A 25,416-nucleotide genomic window follows, 5' to 3' on the forward strand; every position below is an offset into this window, starting at 1 on the left:
CCTCCTCCTCCTCCTCCTCCCCCCCCCTCTCTCCCTCTCCCCCCCGGCCTCCTCCCGCCGCCGCCGCCGCCGCCGGTCCCCGCCTCTCCCGCTCGCCATTGCGGCGGCTCAGGGCGAGCCGCTCCGCGTCCCCGCTCGGCTCCCCTCCCCGACCGCCAGCCCGGCAGAGGCTCCACGGCGCAGGCCCGCCGCAGCGCAGCCGCTCTGAGGTGAGTGTCCTACCGCGCAATCTCCCAGCTCCTCCAGCCCGGCGCAGCCGCAGCAACGCGGGGGCCCCCGCCGGCCGCCCAGGCACCCCCGGCTCCGGCGCCCGCGCCTCCCCTCAGCGCCGCCGCGGGGACGCCTTAGGCCGCGCTAGGCCCCGCCGGCGGGGTCGGGGAGGGAAGGAGGGAGGGAAGGAGCGTGTGCGTGTGTGTGGTGGGGGGGGGGCGGCGGCGATGGTGGAGCGCGGCCCCGTGGCGGCCCGCTCCCGCCCGGCCGCCGAAGGCGGAGGAGGAGGAGTGGGGGGGGGGGGGAGGCTGCGGGGCCTGCGGGGCGCCGGGGGCCTCTGCCGGCCGCGGGTGCCCCGAGGAGGGGACCGGGCTCCCGCCCTCCACTCCCTCCCTCCACACAGACACACAGACACACACACCGGGGGGAAGGAAGGGGGAAACGGGGAGGCCGCTGCGGGCCGGCCCCGGGCCCACGCGTCTGGCCGAGGCGGCCGTGGCAGGCTGCGGGAGCAGGTTGCTCCGGCCCCGCTACGAGCCCGTCCCGCTGTGGGGAGGGAAGTTGGGTCGCGGCTGCAGCCATTTGCGGGGCTTTTCTTTTGCCTTTTTCCTTTCTTTCCCCCTTTTATCCCCCCCCCCCTTTTTTTTCCGTCTTTTTTTTTTTTTTTTAATTTTCCTTTTGCTGACTGCAAATGGATGCCTTGTGGCAGCGTCCTGGGCCGGTGCTGCCCTTTTGCATATGAGTTGGGGAGCGGGGCTGCTGCTGGGAGGGCAGCGAGTTTAAATGCTGCTAATCACGCAAGCAGAATGTTTTTTATTATTTTTTCTTCCCCCTCTAATATGCCCAAAAGGGGGTATAAGTCGTGTCTCTTTGTTCTGGGGTTATACAACAGCTGGCTCAGGAGAGACCTGGTTCGTGACTGAGGTGCTCAGAACCTTGTTAGTGTAAATAATAATTACAGGGCAGAAGTGTTCGGCTCAAAAGTCTTCATATGCGTGGGGTTACTAAGTCCTAGCTTTCTTGCAGCTACAGATAATTTTCATAGCGTGGGGAGATGTTTTCTGTGCACCTCTTTGAGATTTGGATCTCTGCTTTTATTTTTTTTCCTCCTCTGCTGAAACCATCTTCCTTATTTCCAGAATTCAGGATTTTTATCTTAGGAAGGGTATTGCTGTTCTGGTTTTTGTCCCTAGTGCGTTAGCCTTTCTGCTGTCTGAGCATGGTTTTAGACTCTCTTCCCATGTCCTGGACACGGTGAGAGTATTTTCAGCATTGTGGTGTCTGTGTGCAGTTGTTATTTTTCAGAGTTTTGTTCGTGACATCGTGGCAACTTGTCTCCATCCTCCCTTTAGCAGTAGCATTACCTTGTCTTCTAGTTCATCTGCATCACAGTTGCTCATTTTTAAAACCTGCTATATTCAACTTGTAATGCCCTAGTGTTGGGGAAATAGATGAGAGAGAAATTGTTCATCTTTTTAATTTAGATTTTCATGCCTGTGGTAAAACTGGGAGCAACAGTTCTTTTTTCATGGAGGGTGAAAAAGGCCGTACATGACGATGGTAACTTTGGAAAGGTCATGATTATATTAACTCTTTTTTCAGGGCTTTAATCTTGTCCGTCATGGATAAGTGTTATAGTGTAGTGAGTAATTAAATAATCTCATATGCTTATGTAATTTTCTACACGTGCTTACTGTTTTATAGGGTGTCACAGTTGTTTTTTATTGTATTTTATTGTATCGCAGTTGTTTTTCAGAAGTCTCACATCATTTTTGTACAGGCTTTACGGTGAATGAGGCATGGGCTCTTATGCACAGGCCATAAATACAGCAAGCTGGGGAACCCTCTGCCTCATCCAGTACGTGTTTTGTGCAGGTCTTACAATTTCACGTACCGCAATAGCATCTGTGCTTTACAAAGTGTGTGGCCTGATGTACGCTCACGTTATATAGGTGGAATGAAGCACAGGTCTTGTAAAGCGTCGTTTGTTGGCAGCCTGGATAGAGCCAGTGTTCGCGTCTGTGTAGGCAATATGATTTTTGGCGTGGAGCAGTGAAAGTGGCCTTTCTGTTGAATCAAAATCTTTCTGCGGACCCCGTTAACTCACGGCGTTTTCACTTCGTACCTGTTGCGCTGCATGGATGCTCCTTTGGAGGTAACTTGGCCTGTCTGTGCTCTGTGTAACGAGCATGTGAGTTACCCTGATGCGAGTTTGTGTTGTGGATGTGGATTGTGCCATCCCGGTTGCGCTGCCTGGTGTGCCAGAACAACAAATACCCTGACCCCAGAAGGAGATAAGCCGTCCTGGCAAAAAACAGCTATACCAGAGAGAGTCCCTAGTGTGTGCCGTGTTGGTTGGAGGTTGCCCTTCTCTATAGCTCCATCGGGAAAATGTGTGGCGTAAACTCATAGAGGATTAAGCTAACGGTGAGTGAAGGCCACTTTGTTTCTGAGTAACATTCGCCATGCAGGGGTTTTATGCGCTGTAATATTGCACTTCGATTAATTGTCTCACCTTTCCTGGACAAAAGCCCCATGATTGGTTGGCTGCACAGATGTCAGCTTTCAGACTACAGGTATTTTGACACGAGGACTACTTCAAGTGTTGGAATTTCATAACTTTTCTGTCATTCAGGAGCCTGAATCATCTTTTCTTAGACTTAAACCAGCCAGTTTCACTTCTGGCAAGCTCAAGCTGGAAGATTTCAGCCTCGTAAGTGAAAATAAAGAACCACAAATGACTGCAGGAACCCAGGTTGGGAGCACTGGGGCCGCCTTTATTGTAAATCTTGCTTCTAGGCTACATCATGTCAAACTTATGCTGCCATGTGCATGTACATGCTCTGGGAATATTTCCATTACTGCTTCCACCTGCTCTTCATTTACCCGCTGAGGGAGATTTCCATGCAGCTTCTCCGTCTCTTGAAGGCTTTGGGAATCACTATTTTTTTGCCTTACCCTCCTCTGATCTGGAAAAGTATCCTCTAGGAAGGAAGCAGAGTGCAGTGACTCTGCCGTGCCCCTGTATCCCTTTTACCAAGAAAATTTAATACAGACTTTAATACATAAGAACATTGCATGCTGTCAGTAGAAATCAGCTGATGTTGATGATTGTCAGTGCAAGAGGTACTGTAAAATTTAGCCTCTGTCTTTCTTATGCTGCTTCTGAAGTAGATGCATAGGAAAATAATACAGTTGAGATTTTTTTTTTGTATTACTGATTATCCAGCTTGAGTAATTTAATAAAATAATTTTAAAATACACCCCTTGATCTTTGTAAATAACTTGTGCTGCATGGTGGGGATCTTACTTTTACTATGTAGTAGTTACTGTAGTAGAAGGATGAAAATGGTGCTGAGGTGGCATTTGAAGCGGATACTTGTGACTCATGCGGCTCTCCCCAATGAACTTCATTAGCTGTTTGATACATAGCCACTTGTTAAGCATGCTTGTCTAAAATTAGGACTGGCTACAGCCAATTGTAAATCAAAATTAAGGATAAAAGTTTCCACTTACTCCAGTTTAGTTTTCACACCAGATTCAGAGCTCTGTTGCTGGTTATTGTGCTCTTCTGGATCTTCAGTAAGGCTTGTCCTGCTGAAAGTCTCATGAACCACTGAAGACCCTCCATGTGAAGGCGTCAAGTGGCACACAGTCTCTAGCACGGTCTCTCAGTGCTGGGGCAATGTTTTTCCGTGTTTTAAGGTAATCCATCCTCTTATGGTTTTGAATGCAGTTGTTTGTTAGAGGATCAGTTTAATAATTTCTCACATTCCCACTATTGAATGCAGATACGCGCCCTTGCCCCGATCTGTTTGTCACTTGCTTTAGTGAGTGAATTTGTGTGTCAGCTATTGTGAATCTCTTCATCAGCTCGTTCTGTGTGTGAATCTAAACCAGGTAAATATATCCTGTTTTTCAAGTATTGCAAACCATAAAATGCTGAACATTACTAGCATCTTCTCTTTGCTTCCATCTGAAACTTAAGCTTCCACCAGAAACTCTCACCGCTTTCCAACATCAAGGCTGTACCATTAGCAGTGGAGCGTGGAGAAGGGTTTTAAGGTCTGGAGTTGTGCAGGCTGCCAGGGCTTTGTTCCATGGGTGGCAGGAACCTCTCACCTGTCTGGGCTAAACCTGGACCATCCAGGCACCATCCTGCTTTGGGGAGAATCCAGGTCAATTCTGTATCCACTGCAGCAATTGCAACAGGGTTCAATAGTTGTGGTGTTTTGCTGCTTCCGGCCCTGTTGCTTTTGCTTTGTCCTAAAAACTGGTGGGGTTGAACCGGTTGCTGGTTCCATTGGGAAGGTTGGCTGGAGTCCTTCCTCCCTGTGCAATGGTACCACTCACTAGGAGACATCAGAGCCCATTATCCTTTTGGGAATAGTACAGTTTCTAACTAGGACCAGACCTTGTGTTTTCACCAGGATTGTTAGTAAGGGGGCAGCTGGGAGAGGATGGCCAAGTAATCAAGGCTGTACGCCCACTTTGTTTTGGAGATCACCTGATGTGTTTAGCTTTATGGGAAGGATTTCTGTCTGAGGCTGCTCTGGTTTTGTTGTGGATGAGTCGCCTGCCAAACTCCAAGAAGGAGTCCCTTCTATTGACAGATAGAAAATGGGGAGGTGGAGGCTATATTTGGTGGAGCACGTAGGAGAGTGATAGGCGTCCTGATGCGCATTGACGTTTTGATGTCAATGAAATAACGTGGTGGGTTTTTGGTTTTGTGGGGGTTTTTTTTCCCCTCCTGTAAGAAAGATGCAGCTGTACAAAGACTCTTAGGATGCTTATGATGGAAGGCATGTTCCATCCAAGCATTAGCTCTATAGGGTTGGGAAGTCCAGCATCTCCTTTTCTTGCTATTTTTAATCCTTTCTTAGAGACCATACTACTTTCAGTGGGTAATAGAGCCTGTTTTTGTGCTGGAGGATGAGGGCAGGTGTCTCCTCCGCATGGAGCATGGTGAGGTGTGTTCTGCTCTTGGTGCTGGGCTCTGAACCTCTGCTTCCTCACTGGTATTGCTTTTGTTGGGTGTTGATTACTTTCTGCCTCTGTGAGGCTGTGTATAAGGCAGATGTGTGATTTTTTTTTTTATCTGTTTGCTCTGTGTGCTGTCTGTATTGCCTATAAATAATAAATGGATTCCTCAGATGCTGCAGACTGATAGCGACTTGGAGGGTAACTCAACTTTTTCAGTACTGTTACAAAATTCATCTGACTTCAAATACATAAGCAGAAAAACATAAAAGTATATTTTCATTTATAGAGCATGCTTCTTTCTTGTAACCAGCGTGATCAAGAAATGCAGTCCAAAAGAAACTGAGTCCCTCCCACTGTTTATTACATAACCATCTAATTAAAGTAATCAAATGGGGATGACTTCGAGGCTTGGAAAACTTCCCCATAGTCTGGGTCAAAAATACTTGCAAGACCACACCCCCTGAGTCTCCAAGCTTTATTTACCTTGTAACATCCTCTAGAGAGGTATGGTGTATAAATTAATTCTTCCCCCCGTAAGTTTATTATTGCTGTCAGCCATTAAAGTCTCTTGCTGCTGCTTCTGCAGCCGCTTTCTTGGGCACAAAGAAAATCCTTTAACTCCTGGTTTCCCTTTTGAAAAAGAAGGGACTTCAAAGAGTCCTACTCCCTTTGCTCCCTAGAAAATGCGTGCTGATTCGAAGCTCTTCTCATAGTTGCTTTGGGTTGCAAGTTAGTTTTTTCCAGGCTTATTATTTCTGCATCATGAGTATTCATGGCAATTGGCAGGTAAATCAGTAAATTGGGTCTCTTGCTCGAGAAGGAAATGGTGTATGTTCCTGTGATAGCTGTAATACTTAAACCCTGATAATGAGAAGCATATGTAGATGGAGGTGGTGGTGAAGAAATGTGAAAGACACCTAAAGTACAAAATGTAGCAGCAAATAAAAATTCATGGTCCATTTTCAGTGTACAATCATTTTCAAATACATGGTTGTGCATTGCAGGAACTCTGAAAACTTTGAATTCCCATGGGATTTGCTACTGTGCTGTGTATTCAAAGCAGGAAAAGCCCCACCTGAGCACTGACTTAAGGTGGGTCAGGATGGGAAAACCATGATGGCTCAATCTCGGATGTTCTCCACGTGCGTGGGAAGTTTGAGAATCTGGTAGAGTAGTACTCCTGTAAGCCATACCGACCTATGCCCCTTCTCAAACTAAGATAGAAGGAAATAACTGCTTAGTAAGAAGAGTATTAGTGGATGTATTCCTGTGTGTGATATAACCCTGCTTTGTCTTTTAACAAATGGCTTGGGTCTTGAGTCTTCAGTTTTGCCTGTGTGGAAGACAGCTGAGTACTAAGCAGGATGCTTGGAGAACACAGTGGCCTGCTTAACAGGCTCTTTGTCAATTCTGGAGAGAAAAATGTTTGAACCAGCAGTTAAATCCAGCGTGCAGTTACTTAAGACTTAAATAACTTGCAGGCAAATCTCTTTGATCTAGTTGGGCTGTAGATGCACTTTTTTCCAGAAAACACAAATCTTAATCCTGTACAATACGCAGCTGCAAATGTAACATGCACTGGATTTTCTCATATGCCTGGTGCTTCGTTTACAGAGGTGACGCTTTCCCTTTTCAGGGTCTTTGCTTATTAGTTTACAGTGGTTTTGCTGGAGTCTTTTTCCTCCTCATCCGCAATCTTGTGCGGCAGGCAAGCAGACGTGTTCTTGAACCGCAGGAAACAGTTGGGAGGGAACCTGTCCTTTCCTTTTTCCCAGTTCCAGGTGCTAAGGGGAGGAGTGCCATTTTTTACTGGCACTGAACCGAGCCTCGCTGTACTCTGTCACCTCAGATGCCCTAAAGGGCCCCGCAGGGTAACCAGAGACGCCTGTTTTTCTGAGCCTGGAGGAGAATCCCCCAGTTCTTCCTCGTGTGAATGCAGGTATGGTAGTTGACATCAGAGACTGTCTGCAGACCTGTGAAAGCACAACCTCTCCTCTTAAACAGCTGTATGAAAAGAACCCCAAACTTAGGTAGAATAAGATCTTGAAAACAAATGCTATTGTAGTGTGTATTTTCCCTACAGGTTTTAATTTTTTTTTCTGGAAGACAGAATGGCCTGGATTCCTAATCTGTCTGTCTGCTCATGACATCGAGGGTTTCAGTATGTATTGCAGGATCGGAGGGCAAATGAATTAAAAGAGTAAAAGTATAGAACTGCAAGAGGAGAGTTGGCGTTTTGTGGGTTTTTTTTTGTTTGGGTTTGTTTGTTTGTTTTTTTTTTGTGGTCTGGGACAACTCATCACTACTTTGTCCATTGCCTGGGACCTTCTGCGTACACAGGTTGAATACCTGTACCCTTCCTCATCCAGCTAAGGTGGCACCACCCCTCCTAAAACCAGCTACAGTCATACTGGTATAACTCATGCTGGGTTTAGTATCAACCAGACCGTATTAAGTATCTCTCTGAAGACTACATCATTAACAGAACCATCAATGAGGGGTGGGCCAGGCTTGCCATTTTAGGGTGGAAGTTAGATAATTACACGTGGTTAGGGCTGCGTCGACTGCCTTTACCATATGCTAAATCGGTTGAATTAAAGCGACGTGAGGACCAAGTCCTTAAGGTGATCCATCTAGCCAAGGCTGAAGACAGCAGACCTTGTCCATGCTGGATGTTGCAGTTAACGGGATACTTCACACCTCTGAGTCTCAGTCTGGACAAGGCTGTGGTGTGTCACATTGCCACCCTCTTGCTCGAATCCCTCGGTAAAACACACTTCCATTATGTTTTTCTGTGGTAGTCCAGCATAACCACTAATCCTCTCTCTCGATAAAAGAGGATTAAAAATGGGAACATTTGCACCTTAATGCAGCCAGCTAGGGCTGCGCTCTGTCTTTTAGGCAGTAATCCTGTTGGGGCGAGGGCTGTGCCTTTGTGCAGTGCCAGGAATGCTGTCGGCGATCAGCAAATAGCAGCTCTCTCGGCAGTTGCACTTATTGGGTTAGTAATTCTTAAAAGGCCACTTTGTGTGTTAATTAAAAAAGCTGTATCAGCTAGAGATGACTAACTCGCTTCACACTGTTAAAATGACTTCTGGGCTATGCCCAGAAAGTAAAATATTTGAAATTGGGATTTCTGTGTGGTTCTTTAAATAAAGTCAAAGAATGTGTAAGCTGACAAAGTATTATCTTTGAGAATGCCATTTATCATACATTATGTTTCCTAGACTCGTGTCAGACTACATATCCTGCAAAAAACTTAGGGAAGAAGGTTCTACCCCACGTGTTACTGGTGGATACTGGTAAGGGAGAGTCACCTCTGTGTATCGCACCCCAAATGCTTAATGTGAAACCTGCAGAGCCTGGGGGGAAGCACGGGAATGCTAAATGAGAATTCCACCCCGTGGTTTACGATTTTACGGTGTAGTTTGACTTCCAGTTTTGGATTACACTCGCTGGCTGACATGGGCTGGGATGTGGTGGTATGCCCTTCCCATGGGTTTCCGAACACTGAATGTGTGCTAACCTTTTTCTTGGTGTCTTCATGGGGAGGACTGATTCCACTGTAGTACTTTTTTTTTTTTTCCTTTAACTTATGTGAATTGCTTAAAATTTGGAAAAAAAAGTGGAGTCCTTCTGCATGTACATGCTGTGCTTTCTGTGTGAGCTACCATTGCTCTGGTTGAGGCAAGCAACTGAAGAGAAACTGCTTTGGCAGCCAGTCCAGCCCATTTCAGCTGCTGGGGTAATTTAAAAGTGTTTTGGTTTTGGTTGTTTTTTTGGTCTTTTTTTTTCCTGGAGACCTTCACGTTCTCTCCAACGTGCTGCTTCTGCTTCCTGCTGGCCTGGGCAGGAGGGAGACCAGGCGTCTGCTCCAGCTCGCCTTGTGCAGCTGGGTGGAGCGCTGCGGTGAGGTCCTCCCCGTGGTCACCATCGCCTTTGTGACGAAGCCTGAGAAGAGTCTTCAAGTAGAAACCACCTCATCCTTACCTTCGGCCTGTAGCATTCTGCTGGTGTTTGGTGCTAAGTATGTGAAGTTAAGCTTCGAAAAGGACCCCTTGCAAATTGCATCGTATGTCATGAAATGAGTGTCCTATCACATCACCAAATGGTGGCTTTCAGCAGAAACTTTAGCAGCAAATAGGAGGTTTTATGCCTAATAAATATGTGTAAAATCCTATTTGTTTCTTTTCCAGACCTTCTGTGTGTGAAGTTTTTCCTGCAGTATGATGTGTTTCCTCTTTTATGTGAAATGCTGATAAAAAGAGCACGTTAATAGAAGGGGTTTTGGTTTTGTTTTCTAGGATCAATTTTATTTTAGGTCTTTTCATGCCGAGGCTGGTAGCATAGGGAATTTTCTTCCATCCTAATTAAAAGGATCATTATACTAATATTATGCCACAGGAGGACGCTGTGGAATGAGAGCTAGTTTCTGTAGTTCCTCTTAGTGCTTGAGTTACTGCGGCTCTGCCGACAAGCGGCAACCGTCCATGTGCCACTGTGAGCCAGCGTGAAATGAGATGTTCGCTTCAATCTTGATAGGAGAGGTGTAAACTAGCATGTCTTATCTTGCCTTTGTGCAGGGTATCAGCTGTTGCTGCTGACAGGAGGCAATGTCTCAGGTCCTGGAAAGTCAGTCCCATCTAAAACCCTGCACAGCTTCCAGAGTGACAGACGCTTCACCAGAAAAAAAGCCATTTTTTATTGGATTGAAGTGTAGGCCAGCAAATTCTCTCCATGAGCAAGGGAAGACTTTTTCCACAGCCATGGAAAAATAGGATTTGGGGATTTAAATGTGCAGTTTAAATGAGTTGTGGTAAGATAGATATTAATCAATCTTGCCCCTGGTGAATAGCATTATTTCCTTATCAAACCTGCAGTGGTAATTCCCTCTAGGCACAATTTTATACAAGAACAGTATCAAATTTATCCTGAAGGCAAATTAACAAATAATATTTAATCAGTGACAGACGCCAATGCAACGTGACAGGTGGACCTCATGGAAAGAGCTAAATCTCTGCTATCGTCAGTCTGAAACCACCTGCTGGGGAGGACGTGAACATCCTCTTTCTTTTCTCCCCGTGGAGTAAAGACCAGGAGAAGGTCTGGGTCTCACTTGTGGGAACGTGGTGCAGCCGAGTGATGGGAGATGGGGGCTTTCCCGTGTGCTTTCGGTTGTAAGCTGCACTCGCAGAAGCCATCTCAGATTTCACCTAGAAGTGGTTTCTTAACCAGCATCATCAGGAAACGCTGCGAGCGAGCTCCGCGCCTGTGTGAGTCAGGCCTGGCTGGGAGATGGACATCTTTGCATGAGATGTGGCTTTCGGGTACCAGCCAGCGTTGACCCAGATAGAGGAGAAACGCAACCAGGACAGCACCAAGCCAAGACTGGCCGTCTCTCCTCTGTTAGAGGTTGCCTTCTAATCATCCCCTCAACTGGAGGTTGGCAGCTCCTCTAACTCAGACCATCTCAGGAGCTATCAAAACCAGATCATTTCTGGCTGTTGTAATTGGAGGGTAGACACAAATCTCTCAAGATTAATGAGGTTTGATGAACACCAGTGATTTCAGTCATGGCTCCGTGTGAAAATCACGGTGTACGATCTCTTGGTTTGTGTTGCCATTGTTTCCGAATGAGGTTAGTTCTTCATGGTTAGTATAACCATTGACATCTGCTGATTAGAAACCAACTGTATCAGGATGCTTTAAAAAATGCATAGAGGGCTTTGTGCCAGAATAGCAAAAAGCAGTACCAGACAATTTCAAAGGTATAATTACACTCAAACAGGATTTGATTTTATTGGTAAATGGCAAATGATTTATTTTTCGCTGGGTCGGTTTTCACTTACGAATTATTCCAGGCTGTCTTTGCAGGGAATTTAGAGTTTATCTAGACATAGAGCCAGAATTTTGAAATACCTTTTCAAATAAAAAAGATTCTTATGTACTAAGTGCATAGGAAGTGCTTTTTAATCTGATTGAATATATGAAGTATGAAACCTAGTTAACTGAAAAAACATCATGTTGGCCTGCATCATCGAAGGTATTTTAGATCCCTCCCTCTCACGAGATGACACCAGCGCCGATGGTCACTATGGCAGGCAGGCGGGTGAGCTGTTGCTGCTGCAAACAGTTGGTAGTTCTTAAAATAAATTGGGGCGGTGTGGTCTACCTTATGTGCTACAGCGGGCTTTTAGGATGAGGAATGCAGCTCAGCAGGGCACATGCTTTGCATGTGTGAAGCCCTGCGTGCCACCGCCAGCATCTTTGCGACCTGCACTGTGAAACTTTGCTCCTGCCTCGCTGCGATGGCCAAGGGTTGGAGGCAAGCACGAGAATAGCGCTGATCATCATTGCTACCTCCTTGCAGCATCGTTGAAGAAGCAGCGGTTAATGAGTAAGCACCATGGCTCTCCTCCAGGCTAGGGGAAGGGGAAAAGCAAACTGAGCAGCAAATGGCTAAAACTTGATTTAGAGGCCCATTTCCTAGCAGAGGTGCTGGTCTACATGGCTGAACACCACTGGAGAGCTGCAAGAAGGGGCTTAGCAGGCGGCGGCTGATGGCTGCAGCAGCCACCCTGCAGCCCACAGAGCTGCTGCATGAGAATTAACACACCCGGATCACAGGAGCCCCGTTGATTAACTCTCCGCAATCGCCTCCAAGAACAAAAGTACCAGTGTGATGCCGGTTGTTTAATGCAAAGCAAACGACTTATTTACAGCAGAGGCTTGAATCCATTAAGGGCATATTAAACTCCAGATGCTTGTCAACTTTACAAAAAGAGTGGAAGAAAGGGAGGAGGTCTTGCACATTTTCTGGAAAACACTCAGCTCGCTGAGCATGGAACAGTATTTCATTGAAGTTAAAACCATGAGGAGAGTGACCAGCTTGAATGATGAAGCAGATTTTTTTTTTTACCTTTTTTTTTTTTCTTTTTACACTAGTCTCGAGACTGCTTTGTAGTGCCAGACAAAGTACTATGTGCTGAGCTCCTGTGTAGAGCAGGGTTGTTGATAAGAAATTGGTTCTGACTACAGTGCAGGGATCAAACAGAAAATGGGTTGGGAAAGAAAAACCAGGAGTTTTTCCATTCCTATGAAACAAATTATAAAATGAGCCAGAGGGATTATTCTTGAGAATGGATATGTAAAATTGGCCCTCTCAAATAAGTCCTCTTAATTACTTAATTTAAAAAAAAACAAAGCAAATTTAAAAAAAACCAACAAAAACAACCAATTAAAAAGCCCCAGGAACATCTGATGTCCCCTGAGCCAACTGAGCAACCACAACGTTGGCTTGTCTCTTCCTTTCTTCTTTCTGCTTACTTTACAGTACGCTAAATACAAGGCATGACTTTGGGGAAAACGCCGTTACAAACCTTCCTCTACAAGAGACTGTTTGTAGGCCATGAAGCTTCATCAGTGCCCTGCTCTTTGCGTTTTGGTGGGTCCATCACTAGCTAACAGGCTGGTTTGTACCTTTTTAAACAACCTGACCGTGCTGTGGAGAGCTGGGCCTCTGTAGGCACAAGCCTAGACCTCTGCGTGCACCTTTGTAAGTTTAGGTGTTGACCCCCTTGATGTTTAGGTGAAAGGAGGATGAGGAGAAGCTTGATGCAGGCTGGCTGGCTTTTTTCAGAGGCATGAGCTGATGCAAGCTTATTGCCCCTTTTTCACTAGTTACTGTGGCTTCCCATAGCATCTGGTTTGTTCCTGTATCATCTAAATTTAAGATCTTTTCAGCAATTCTAGGCTAATTGTTTAGAGCACACTAGGTGGGTCATGTAATGCAGCCTTTCTCCCGAGTCTCATCACTGGGAAGAGAAGAGGGTCGATGACCTGACCAGCCTGAAATAAGTACAGGGACGATAACCTGAGCTGGAAAGGTTAACCTGTCTATTAAACTAATTGCTGACATTGATCACTTATAAAGTGGATTCTGAAAAAGCCTGTGTGTCTGTTAGTCCTCTGTCTTTCCTCCTGTGTAATTGCTAAATCCTTGCTTGTGTCACTGTAGAAGGCAGAGCTGCTGCTTGAGCTCAGAGCATCCATCAAATATGGTTAGTTCCCCTGCACAGCAGTGCCGTGCAGCTGGCTGGGATGGGATTTCATTCTTCCCAAAACCTTTGGTTAGGAAAGGTTGTGCTGTAGCGCACCGAGCAGGCTGTGTGAGAGTTGGCCTCTCTGTTTGGTATTGGTGATTTGCTAATTCTTACATTTTATTTATAAAATGTCATACTCATTTTTACATGGATGCTATTACAGAATACAGGTGAACTTTTCCCTTATGGTGTTCTGCCCACAGTGACTCACTCTTGATATGAAAATATGATGCCTGAATTCTGACAACCAGGATTATTTGCAAAGAAATTACAGAACTCTGTTTGACGAAGAAGCAAGTTTTGTAAGAAAGACAGACCACGCTTTTTCACAGTGGCTTCTTTGGTTGTATGGTGTTGGCTTACAGAAGAGAGATATGCTCATCGAGTGAGCTCTGAAATGCCCAAGCTGAAGGAAGGTCTGGTTGCACAACTTGAACATGAGAACTTTATATTTGGTGGTTTGGATGTTGACGAGGCTGTTAACTGTTCCCACCCCCTTTCAGAACTGTAGAATCATAGAATCACAGAATGGTTTGGGTTGGAAGGGACCTTTGAAGATCATCTAGTCCAACCCTCTGCAATGAGCAGGGACATCTTCCACTAGATCAGGTTGCTCAGAGCCCCGTCCAACCTGACCCTGAATGTTGCTACCACCTCTCTGGGCAACCTCTTCCAGTCTCTCACCACCCTCATCGTAAAGAATTCCTTATGTCCGATCTAAATCTACCCTCTTTTCATTTAAAACTTGTTCCCCGAGCTCCCTTTCACGCAGCAGCTGCTTTCTTAGGAGGGATCTGAGCACACATGGCACAAGTGAGCTGTGCTTGCGTGGGAGAGCGCAGAGCAGGTCTCTGTCAAAATATTCTGGGTCTCAACCCTTCTCCTTCAGTCTTCATTCAGATAATTCATATTTTGCATCCTTTTAAAATTATTTAAACCGCCAAAGAAGTGAGACCCAGCGTTTTTTTTATTGAATTAGGCATTATGTTGGATGAGTTAGTAAAAATAGCTGCATGATTTAAAATGCCAGCAGATAAATGCTCATCTCTAAGTTAAGACTGTCTCAGAGGGCAGTGTCTTGTGCTTCTACAGCATCTGAAGTAAAACTGCTTCAGCGGTCTAAAGGATAAAAATAAGTCCAAGCCCTGTCTGTGTAAGAGAGTTTTTCCAGGCATGCTGGTGTACCTCATCATTTTTTCTGGTGTGGACATTTTATTTTTGGCACAGTTTAAAGCACCCATGAAGCAACATTAAACTAGATGGCGGTGGTAGAGGACAGTTTCTACAGTGGGATAACCCGCGTGGTTTTGTATGGGTTGAGTTATATCTCTTTACATTCACACCAGAGATTACACTGAGCAGATGAGACCTTCGTTTTAATCCATGTGGTTTTAAATTTAATGCAGAATTTATGGGGTTTATGTTCAGATTCTGTTGTTTTCTGCTGGTTTGAATGGTACGGCTTCTGCTATTTTAGTTTGCTTTGCTCCCTCCTGCATCTGGTATTCTTCCAGTGATGGTGTCAACAGCTATTGATCATAGTTGACAGTACATCAAAGGAACCTCTGACACAGTCATGAAGCAACTGCACTGTGTGATGAGAGGGACTTTATCCTTATATTTTTTTAAGCACTTTAAATGACTTTAAAAATACTTCTGGCTGTCATCCAAGGCTTCTGGACTAAACTACAACTACCAGGAAATGTCTTTGCAGGCATCATCATATCATTAGGGTTTCCTTATACCTGAAACTGTTCTGGTTTTTGAAGGGAAACAGGAATAAACTTTCCTTTTCTGGAACAATGAATGCTCATCTCTAAAATTAATCAAGAACAACTTTCCTTTCATGCCCTGTGCCTGAATCCCTGTTCAAATCCAAGTGTGGACCCTTCGGATACATAACAGAGATGCTTTGCTGCTGGGGCAACAACAGTATCAACAAGTTGGTAATCACCAGCAGAAACTGCCAGTCAAGGTGTTTGCCCACAAAGCCTGAGTGACTTGTATCAGGAATCCTTTGGGAATAATATCAATATATGAATAACTACCCAAGGTTTCAACACTCAAAGATAACAGTCAGTGCCCTTCAGTGTATGATTCTGGAGACATTTGGAAATTTTGTGGAAGGAAAATTTGTAGAGATGAAAATAGTGCAGAAGCTGGAAAAGTAGTAAACCTGCATTGAATGAAGCCAGCTCTCAGGTTAAACTAGAATTAGTCCAAGTTACAACTTGGAAATGAATTACTAGAGCTTGTGTTGCTGTGTGCACAGTTGGGCAGGCTGCAGGGTTTACTGAAGAGCTGTAGTAGTTTATTGCCTTTTTTCCAGTTTATACCTTCTTTTATACAGGCAGGAAAGATAGAGAGTGAGAAAATCTAATAGTGCCACCGAGGAAACAAGTAACCTTCATACGTTGGAGCATGTACCTTGGTCTCTTTTGGAACGGAGCTGGTGGAGGGAGGAAAGAGTTTGTAGTAGATTGATGGTTATTAGACCTTGTTTGAAGCAAGTGGACTTATCTTTAAACATGATGGCCTTGCTATTGATTATCCCAGTCATTGCTTATAGCTAACTGTTTCCAAAAATGCCAAAATTCAAGCAGGCACTGTGCACTGAAGCAAAACATATGCCCATAAAAACTAGATGAAATGCATGTGTGTTTAAATTCACATGCCCATGAGGAGTATTGATGTTGCTTACCCAGCTGTCCACTTGCTGTCTCAGAAATACATAGTTTGAGTCTACTACCAATTTTATTTATAAAAAAAGCATCTTTTTTTATTGACGTCGGGTGTAGACTGCCTCTTGATTCAAACAGGTTTCCTTCTGAAGGAAACAGTATCTGAAGCATCTGTTGTCTTGCAGTCTTGTCTCCTGACGAGCTAAAAGGTTACTATGCTTTGTCAATTATGTTCTGATCATGTTTTTCTGTGGATAAATACATTTTTTGTTTTAATGGAAAGTAGTTAAAATTGTATTGCTCCATAAAGGAAAGCACCGATACACCCTTTCAGAAAAAGCATGGTAGCTTGGGAAAGGCCTGGCCTGCTGAGCTATTTCTCTTTTTTTTTTTTTTTTTTTAATTTTCCTTGACCATTTTTCTATGGTGATGGCACATTAAGTTCCTTGGAAGGAGATTAATGGCTGATTTTTTTTCAAACCAATTTTCAGTTTGCTTCAATGTACCTCAGCATCTTAGTCCTTTCCTTACTGGCAGTATTTGAATTGCTGCTATTTTGGGATGGTTCTAGTATTACAATCTGAGTTGTAAACAGGTTGGACAACAGCAATATCTAACTCTAGCAGCCTTTTAGGGAGGATTGTGAGTTAAAAGGTGATTTGGCTTTAGCTGTAACCTCAGTAGGTTTGTAACAGTCTCACAACAGTACTTCTGCTGTCCCACAGGCTTGAGTTCCTCTAGCACAGGCCTGGATGGAAGACAGAAGTTTGAAAACATCTGTTTGTGGTCCAGGTTGAATTGTTTCCCATCCATACCATTTAGGACCTTTTAGGGGCTCTCTTAGAGTTTCATGGACAAAAACCCCTCAGTTTCTTAGGGCAATAATATTGGTGGGAGTGTAAATATAGGACATGTGCCTCTTTCCCAGTCTTCCCAGTACAGAGTACATGGTCGTGACCTAGTGCCATGGTCATCTTAGTATCTGGGCAGCTTGCGGTACTGGACCTGTATCCTGATACTTGTTTCTTTGTTTTAGCTGCTAGACCAAGCTTTCCTCCATCACACACTGCCTGGCTGCATGATTAAGTATGTGACCAAGTCCTTCCTCCCATCTCAGTAGGGAGTACAGGTCCCTGGTTTTAACCAGACTGACTCTCCTGAGCTGGGACACCCAAACTGGTACCACCCTAACATTTAGAATGTAGCTGTGCATTAGAGCACTGTTGGCATCTCATGGATGAAAATCCACTGCCTAAATACCTACAGTTCCCTTCTGCTTCTATCCCCCGTGAAGATGTCAAAATTAATGGAGTTAGCTTTGATGCTCCACAATGAAGTTGGTGTTATATGTGGAAATTGTAGTCTCTTAGTAGAAGCCTTCATTTTATGTGATTCTTGTTGTTAGAAGTGTGTATAGCATTGGAGAGAAACCAGCCATAGACAGACATGAAAAATAAAGGGATTCTGTAATCTGGACCCTTTTTTTGTGTTTTAGCTACAAATCCATGATGTCTGTGCTAGAAGGCAGGTCGCTGTGGCCTCCCTCTCTGATCAGTGGAGGGAGGCTAGTACATCCTGAGGAGCTTGGCCTCTAAGGTCTGAATTGTTGGTTAACTGGACAAAGTTGAGCAGGGCGAAATGCTTTGGAGATTGGTTTTGGCTTTTTGGAAAGTTCAGTAACACTTTGGAAAGATGCACCTGGATTTCTTTGTATTAGTAAATGAGAAACCATGCCAAAGTGGCTAGGTCAGATTTGGCTTCTTGGGAAGACCAAGGCTGCAGAAGGAATGAATTCATTTTGCAAGTGAATATGTGGAGCTAACTCATCCTAAACCCTAGGATGTGGTGGTTGGGAAACCACCATCTGTTGAGCAAGTGGGTGGCTGTCTGACTGCCCACAGCCATTTCAGGGATAACACAACGTTTGCAAAAGTCTTGGCTGGCTGGGCAAGTCCAGATGAAGTGATAGATTGCAACCACCCTCTGTGTGGCTGAAGTATGGCAAGAACAGCATGGTTTGGTTGTTGCAATGTATGCACGGTAATGAGTGTTTTAACTTTGTATTCAGTGGACTTCTTTGGCTCATTCCAAGTCTCCTTTCAATATGTTGGTCCTGCTGCTACACCAGAGCCTTCATTGCATCCCCTGTTCAACAACGTACATGCCTCTGGCATTTGAATGGGAAGCTTTCTCTTAGTGCTGTCCAGGGAATATTTGCCCTGCGTTTGAGATGCAGCTTTTGTTTCCCGCAAAAACAGATGCGCTTAAGTAAAATGTGGAAAATGGGTCCTGTTTTGAGGACAGGACTCTCTAAAATAATTGGATCCCTATTTTTGGTATCTTCAAGTTGGAACTGCCTTTGGAAGAGCTGTTTTATAAATGTCCATACGTTCAGTTCACTAAGTTGCAGAAGACATTTCGAGGCATATGGAAATAAGCCTTTAGAAACCAGCTGGTGGTGGAAAAAGAAATATAACTTCTGTCATATTTCAGCTCTTTGGTCAGTAGATTTGAGGCAGAAATATATGCATCTAAATACCAGTCACTCCCCACCCTACCTTTTCTTCCATTTGTTGTCTGGACTATGGCAACAGCTTCCTTACTTCTGAACTGCTGCTGCTTAAAATGCTGCTGCAAAAAATACTTCTTCCTCCACAGCTTTCCTCCAAGTTCCAAGCCTTGTCCCTTTGTACTCTCTCCTGAATTCAGAGCAAGACTCTGGTCCTCTCCTTTAACATCCTTCTGCCTCCCACCTAATCTTCTACTCCTATTTGCCCACATGTTAGTGGCTTCAGCTGAGGTGTATTCCATTCTCCATTTCTTCCATGGAGCATCCCACCTTTGTAATAGTCTCTCTTGCCATGTGTCAATTAGTTGCTCCTTTTTTGTGTATGACTATTGGTTATTTTGGTCAAAATAACCCTCTTGACAATGTACTTTCTCCTGGTCTGGGTCCCAGTGTCTCATCAGTCCTGCCATGGTGTTCCATGGTTTGGTCATCAGAATGTGTTTTTTTATGGTCAGTAGAAGCCTGGTGATTATTTTGCCAGGCTGAGGTTTTTGTCATGGTGATCATTTGCAAAGTGTCATGTATTTATGGCATGATACGGATGATAGAATCCATTGAAAGCTTTTGAAGGACAAAGCTGTGTGTGGTGGCTTGTCTGAGTTCATAGAGCAGTTACCCAGCCAAGTATCTGAGACCACTCTACAGTCTCTGTCTGTGCTCCTGGCTTTCTCCTCCTGACAACATGAACAGGTTTCCATGAAGAAGGTGTCAATCAAGCGCTTTAAATTCAGTGGCCATACTTATGGGGTCAGAATTTGCTGGGAATATTTTATTATTCCCTACAGCTGGTCATCTCTTTCCTTCTGCTGTTTGCCCTGAGGGTTTTGGGGAATCTGTTTTTGAGGGTTGATGTCCTAATTCTTCTAATGTAGTTTGAAAAATATCTTAAGGATGTGCTGTTCCTTTTCCACAAATGTGTGGTAGGCACACACTGAAAATTCTGCGTGTCTCCTGTCTTGTTTCTTCTGCACAGATTTATGTTCCTGGCGTGTGGTCCAGTGCCCTGCTGACTACGTAAGCTGCTACTTTGCTCAGTGGTTTACCACTAGATACATTAAATAAATATGCTTTATGTAATATTTGTGCTCAGGTTGTAATGATTTTGCCTGCTTCCGGACTCTAAACAAGTAATGCAACAAAAGCGGTCTGTAGAACGCACCTTGCTGCCAGTAAACGTCTGTATTGGCATCCTTGTTTGTGTCCTGAGCTATTGAAGTTGGAAGAGAGAGGTTGTGTATCGCCCTTGAGCATCTTCCCTGAAAGCTAGATCTTGAAGTGGCAAAAATAAGTTCCAGCTTTGATCAGACCTCTTAGCAGGTAGTGTGTGCGGGGCACATAATCTCAGGGCTACAAGATCCTTAAAGACCTTTCCTCTAGCAAAGATGACTGCTTCTGGGTGCTATGCCATGTTGTTTGGAAGTATGGCTTTTTCAAAACTGTTAAAGCTCCTCTTCTGGCTCCTGTTGCAGTCGTTATTTCCCTCTCATAGAAGACCACTGCCGCTGGGGGAGGTAATCTCTTGTTCCCTCTTGGTCATGGCCTGCTCACCTAGCTGGCTTAGAAACCTTTGGCTGCCCTCCCTTACGGTACATCAGTGTCAGTAACCCCTTCCTGTGATTTTTGTCTCTTCTATCAGTAGCTATTGATGGAAGAACACGGGGTGACCCAAACAGAGCACATGGCCACCATCGAGGCCCACGCAGTGGCCCAGCAGGTGCAGCAGGTCCATGTGGCCACCTACACAGAGCACAGCATGCTGAGTGCGGATGAAGACTCGCCGTCTTCACCGGAGGACACCTCCTACGACGACTCTGACATCCTCAACTCCACGGCTGCCGACGAGGTCACCGCCCACCTGGCTGCAGCAGGTAAAGTCAGCGGGATGCTCGGTGTCGTTCGCCTAACGTAGTGTTTGTGCAGAGGTCGTGAACAGCGCTTGAGGGTGGTGGGTGATCTTGTCACCCCACGGGATGCTCTGAATGCTTCCTTACTGCCCTGGCTTTAATAGCGCTGCTTTGCAAGGTCTGCTGGCTGCTTGAATCTTGCATCACTTTAGCTGTGTGTAATATAGAGGTACTGGGAATAAGAGACTGATTTGTACAATAAAAAAGGTCCCTTGTAAATGCTGCCTCAAAAAAACAAAACTAAAATATCGAATATGTCAAAGAGCAAGCTTATTTCAGGCCCATATAAACAACAGCAAAAATAACCCAGGAGTGCTATGCAACCCTGCTTAGCCAGGGAGCTCACATGCTAAGCCTCTCCCAAGGAGACGCCACAAAGGGTCCTGGCATATCTGGACTGGGAAAGTAATTCAGAATCACAGACTCCTTCCAGTGAAGCCCCTGCCAAATGTCCTCCAGATTTGCCTTGTAGTGGATCTACCTCAGTAGTAGAAAAATGCAGTGATAAATAAGCACTCACAGACTTGTCTGACTCCTTATCAGACTTTATCTGAGGAATAAAGCTTTCGATGTGCTTGACTGGACCTGTGAAGTTCCACCGCCCCACTGAGCATCCCACACCCTTTGCTTATTAATTTTCCAGCCTCAGCTCCCGCAGGATTTTTTCTTTCCTCCACTTCTAGCACACAAGCTTTTCAGTCCCAGCTGGTGGTTGCAGGAGGGGCATCTGGTGGCTCTCGCCTGCCTGCGAGCCCTTCCAGCACAGGGGCTGCCGGGTGCCCCTCCAGCCCCTGGCCAAGTGGGCACCGTGAGCCAGGAGCAGCCCCGCTTCCCTGGGGCCGGCAGCTGCAGTTCATGGCATGGGCTGACACATCCAGCCCAAAGCTTGCCCAAGAGCCCAGGGTAGCACTTCCTCACTTCTCCTGAGCAAATGTTTTTACAGTCTCCCAAAAGGTAACGTTTTTATTCTTTTTTCACAAGCACAGGATCGTTGGAGCAGTACGCAGCAGTGCTTGCTGTGCCTGCTGTGGGTAGTGCTCAGGTAGTTCATTACTGATTAACAAAACCTGGCTCTGTAGTGTCACCCAGAGCTCTGTCTGTTACAGCATCCCGTCTCCCAGAGCAGCTGCCTAGAGGAAACGTATCATCGGATGCAACTTTCGTTACTGTCTACCAGGTTTCACCAATCGGTAGCTTAGGACTTCCTGATCCAGTAGCTGCATCTTTGTTAAACACAAAAATATAGTGGTTTTTATGACTCCTGATGTGATCCTTCACCTCTGTCATGTGGAGAAACTGCACACAGAGCAACTGAGGTCTGCTCGGGAGTCAAAGGCAAGTCCTTGAGCCTGCATTAGACCCCAGAGCTTTTTGACTCTGACCCTGCACTCATTTCTGGAGATCACCAATGGAAGCACCATACACTATGTTACTTGGTTTACTTCCAATTAACTTAATGTAACTTCCCCTTACATAGACTCTGTCTAGAGTTTGATCATGAAAGCAATAGCACTGCCCTGCCATGGTCCCCACTGTTCCTCAGGGGTCTGTTGCAGGATGCCGCCAGGAGCTCTGGATTTACAATTTCTTTCCCATCAGAGCTGGTCCTTAATCCCTGGGGAAAGCCTCAGACTCCTGGCGCTGTAGTTGAGGTGTCTGAGTAGGATTCATGGTGTTGTACCTGGTCTCTTCTCTCTTGCTACCGGGATCTCCTCAATAGCAGTCAGTTATTGAAAGTCTTGGCATACTTGAGAGTTTTTCAGTATGTTTGGAAGATAAAATACATAATTATGTGATTGTAGGGAAAACTGTGGACTGAAATATGTGACTTTCACCTGGGACTGAGCTGGGATTTGCCAGTCTAGGGAATGGAGCCTCTTGAGACATGACTCTGATGCTGGAGAGGAGGGATCCCGGCTGCTGGGGAGCTCAGCGGGGAATTTGGGTCACCCCAGTTCAGTGGGGAGGCCCTTGAGCTGAACCCATAGCACCCCTCCCTGGGAGGGGGGCAATGGCAGTGTTCTTTTTGGCCAATTCCTGAGTTGTGTGTGCTGATTCACCCTTTGTGGTTTGATTTCCAGGCCCTGTGGGGATGGCAGCAGCTGCTGCCGTGGCAACGGGTAAAAAACGAAAGCGACCACACGTTTTTGAATCCAACCCATCAATCCGCAAGAGGCAGCAGACACGTTTGCTACGGTAAGGACTCCTGCCTGCGCTCTGACACTTCAGTCTACATCCTCGATCTGTCTCTAGTGCTGTGCATGGTGAGACCATGTGCTGTCCAGAAGCTGCCCAGCTTGGGAATTTTTTGGGCATCTTTTCTGGAACCCAAGAGCTGTGTTTTAGTTTGCAGAAATGGATTAAATTGCAGCTCTATTCATCTTTAATGTGATATTATGATCACTGGGACTGACATGACCATTCCGGTGGGATCCACCATTCTGTTTTAACCCCAGCTAGTCACAGATTAAATCTGTCATGGTAAGACATGCCTTGCAAGATATCCATAGTGGCTTTAACAGCAGCTGGCCTGAGAATCTGGAGCTACAGCCACATCCCAGCTCTGCGGTGACACAAAGGACTTATCTACCTAATGAAAAAAGTCTTTTCTGCGTTATGAAATGATCCTGTGAAAAAATCTAGTCTGCGTGTTCCTGATTTTCCTTTGCCAGGGGACCCCATTGTGTGAGCTCTGTGCTGAAGACTGACTCAGCCTGTAGCACACAGTGTTGGGGGAGAATAATTGAGGGGAGATACCTGCCAGAGCTGAAACACTTTCTTTGGCTTTAGAAACTTGCTTTGTAGACAGCAAACTTCCGTAGCCCTTCAGGTGTTGCATTACAGGTGCTCTGAGGCTGTCTGTCCACCTGATGGCCACCTAGGAGCACTGGTGCTGAAGTGTCTGCACAGGCTTTCTGCAAGCCTGGAGAGATCACCTGTAATTCCATTTTCAGGAAACATTTGTAAATATTGTCTGGTACTATTTACTAGGTTTTGGAACAAAGCAATTTTGCTTTTTAAACTGTTTTAGATTTAATTGGGTTATTGTATTGGGTCTGCGTGGCAAGGTTTTGGTAGCAGGGGGGTTACAGGGGTGGCTTCCATGAGAAGCTGCTAGAAGCTTCCCCTATGTCTGACAGAGCCAAGGCCAGCCGGCTCCAAGACGGACCCACTGCTGGCCAAGGCTGAGCCCATCAGTGATGGTGGTAGCGCCTCTGGGAGAACAGATTTAAGAAGGGAAAAAAAATGTTGTTGGGGCATAGAAACTGCAGCCGGAGAGAGGAGTGAGAACATGTGAGAGAAACAACCCTGCAGACCCCCAGGTCAGTGCAGAAGGAGGGGAGGAGATGCTCCAGGCGCCGGAGCAGAGATTCCCTTGCAGCCCGTGGGGAAGACCACGGTGAGGCAGGCTGTCCCCCTGCAGCCCAGGGAGGTCCACGGGGGAGCAGATCTCCACCTGCAGCCTGGGGAGAGAGGACCCCACGCTGGAGCAGGGGACAAGTGATGAGTCCTGCCTCTGAGGAGGAAGGAGCGGCAGAGACAAGGTGTGATGAACCGACCCCAACCCCCATTCCGTGTTCCCCTGTGCTGCTGACAGGGGAGGAGTTAGAGAATTTGGGAGTGAAGTTGCGCCCGGGAAGAAGGGAGGGGTAGGGGGAAGGTGTTTCAAGATTTGGTTTCATTTCTCATTACCCTACTCTGGTTTGATTGGTAAAAAGTTAGGTTAATTTTCCCCAAGTTGAGTCTGTTTTGCTCGTGACAGTAATTGGTGAGTGATCCCTCCCTCCCTGTCCCAGTAGTGATGGCCAGAGTTTCACCTTTTGTCCCTCTCTCCTAGTCTAACTCTTGTAAAGTTGGTGAGAAATTAAGTTGGTTTCCTTATTATGCTTACTCATTGCTGAGTCCCACAACACCCTTTGCACATGATCAAACTGGAAAGAAGTGGAGCAGGGTTAGTGTTAAATAATATTCCCTGGGAGTGGACTACTTTTTTTTTTTTTTAATAGCTCCATTCTGCTTTTCCTTCCTTCCCCCAACTCTGCTGACTCAGCCATGTTTATTGCAACGTTTCTGAAGAGCAAATTCTTTTCCCTCTTAAATTACAAACAATATATTTTTAAAGAAACTCCTATTTAAAGGAATTATTTCTTCTCCCTTCATGCAACTACTTCATTGAACTACATGCAAGTTACTGACAAAATGCATCATTTTTTTGCACTCTGATCAGTTTGAAATGTTTGTGCTTGATATTTACACCACTGTGAATTGAGTGGGAAGTTACATTTTCTGATTCCGGGTCTCTGCGTACCTGGTGGTGGTGTTGGTGCTTTTTGGCAACATGTCTGCTGCTAATAGCAGGTTCTGAAATGACCAGGGCAGGTATTAAACTGTCACCTTATGGAGTGCTCAGGTTATCTGGTGATAACCGCTACTTCTCTCTTGCTTTATGAGCTTCTGCCAACATTTCTGACACATTCTCTTGCATTGCTTAAAAGTGAATAAGAGGCTGAAAGTATATGATGGAACATTTTCTTCCTATAGAGAGATTGTTCCAAAGGGACTTGCTGATGTGGCAGATGTCTGAATACCTGGGTTTCCTGGGCCAAGCTATTGCAGTATTCCTCATTCTTGCCTGTCCTGTAGTTGTAGGTTGAATTCTTACAGTTCTGGTTTAAGCAGGACTTTGGTACTAGAGAATTGCAATGCAGTTATGAGGCTGGATGTAAAATAACCTGTGTTTGCAGTCCTCTTGTTGAATCGTTCAAGTTCTTTACAAGTTTTGTATTGGTAATACACTTAGTGACAGAGCAGATATGCAGACTCTTGCTGTCCTAGCTTTGCTGCTCTGGTGATCTCTCTACTTTTTACATCAATGGAAAAAGGAGAGAAGGGAGAATAATTGATATTTGAGCTGCTGGGTGACTGCAGGGAACACAGCAGGCCTGCGGGAGCAGAGGAAGAAGTGG

The 25,416-nt window shown here is 45.5% G+C and overlaps 1 protein-coding gene across 8 annotated transcripts in view; it reads left to right on the forward strand.

Moving 5' to 3' along the window:
• The first annotated feature begins 49 nt into the window (after positions 1–49).
• Positions 50–25,416, forward strand: part of NRF1 (nuclear respiratory factor 1) — a 74,372-nt gene continuing 49,005 nt past the window's right edge. The window contains exons 1-4 of one of the 8 annotated variants that reach the window (XM_075024528.1): positions 17,574–19,559; positions 20,015–20,056; positions 20,185–20,413; positions 22,531–22,645. In XM_075024528.1, the coding sequence (XP_074880629.1) occupies positions 20,191–20,413; positions 22,531–22,645 (338 nt within the window). In that variant the 5' untranslated portion in view covers positions 17,574–19,559; positions 20,015–20,056; positions 20,185–20,190. Of the gene's footprint in view, positions 210–17,573; positions 19,560–19,619; positions 20,057–20,181; positions 20,414–22,530; positions 22,646–25,416 lie in introns of those variants that run through there. The other 7 variants (XM_075024527.1, XM_075024526.1, XM_075024523.1 and 4 more) reach the window with 7 other exon arrangements.

This window comes from Buteo buteo, chromosome 4 (assembly GCF_964188355.1).
Source record: "Buteo buteo chromosome 4, bButBut1.hap1.1, whole genome shotgun sequence".
NCBI lineage: Eukaryota > Metazoa > Chordata > Aves > Accipitriformes > Accipitridae > Buteo > Buteo buteo.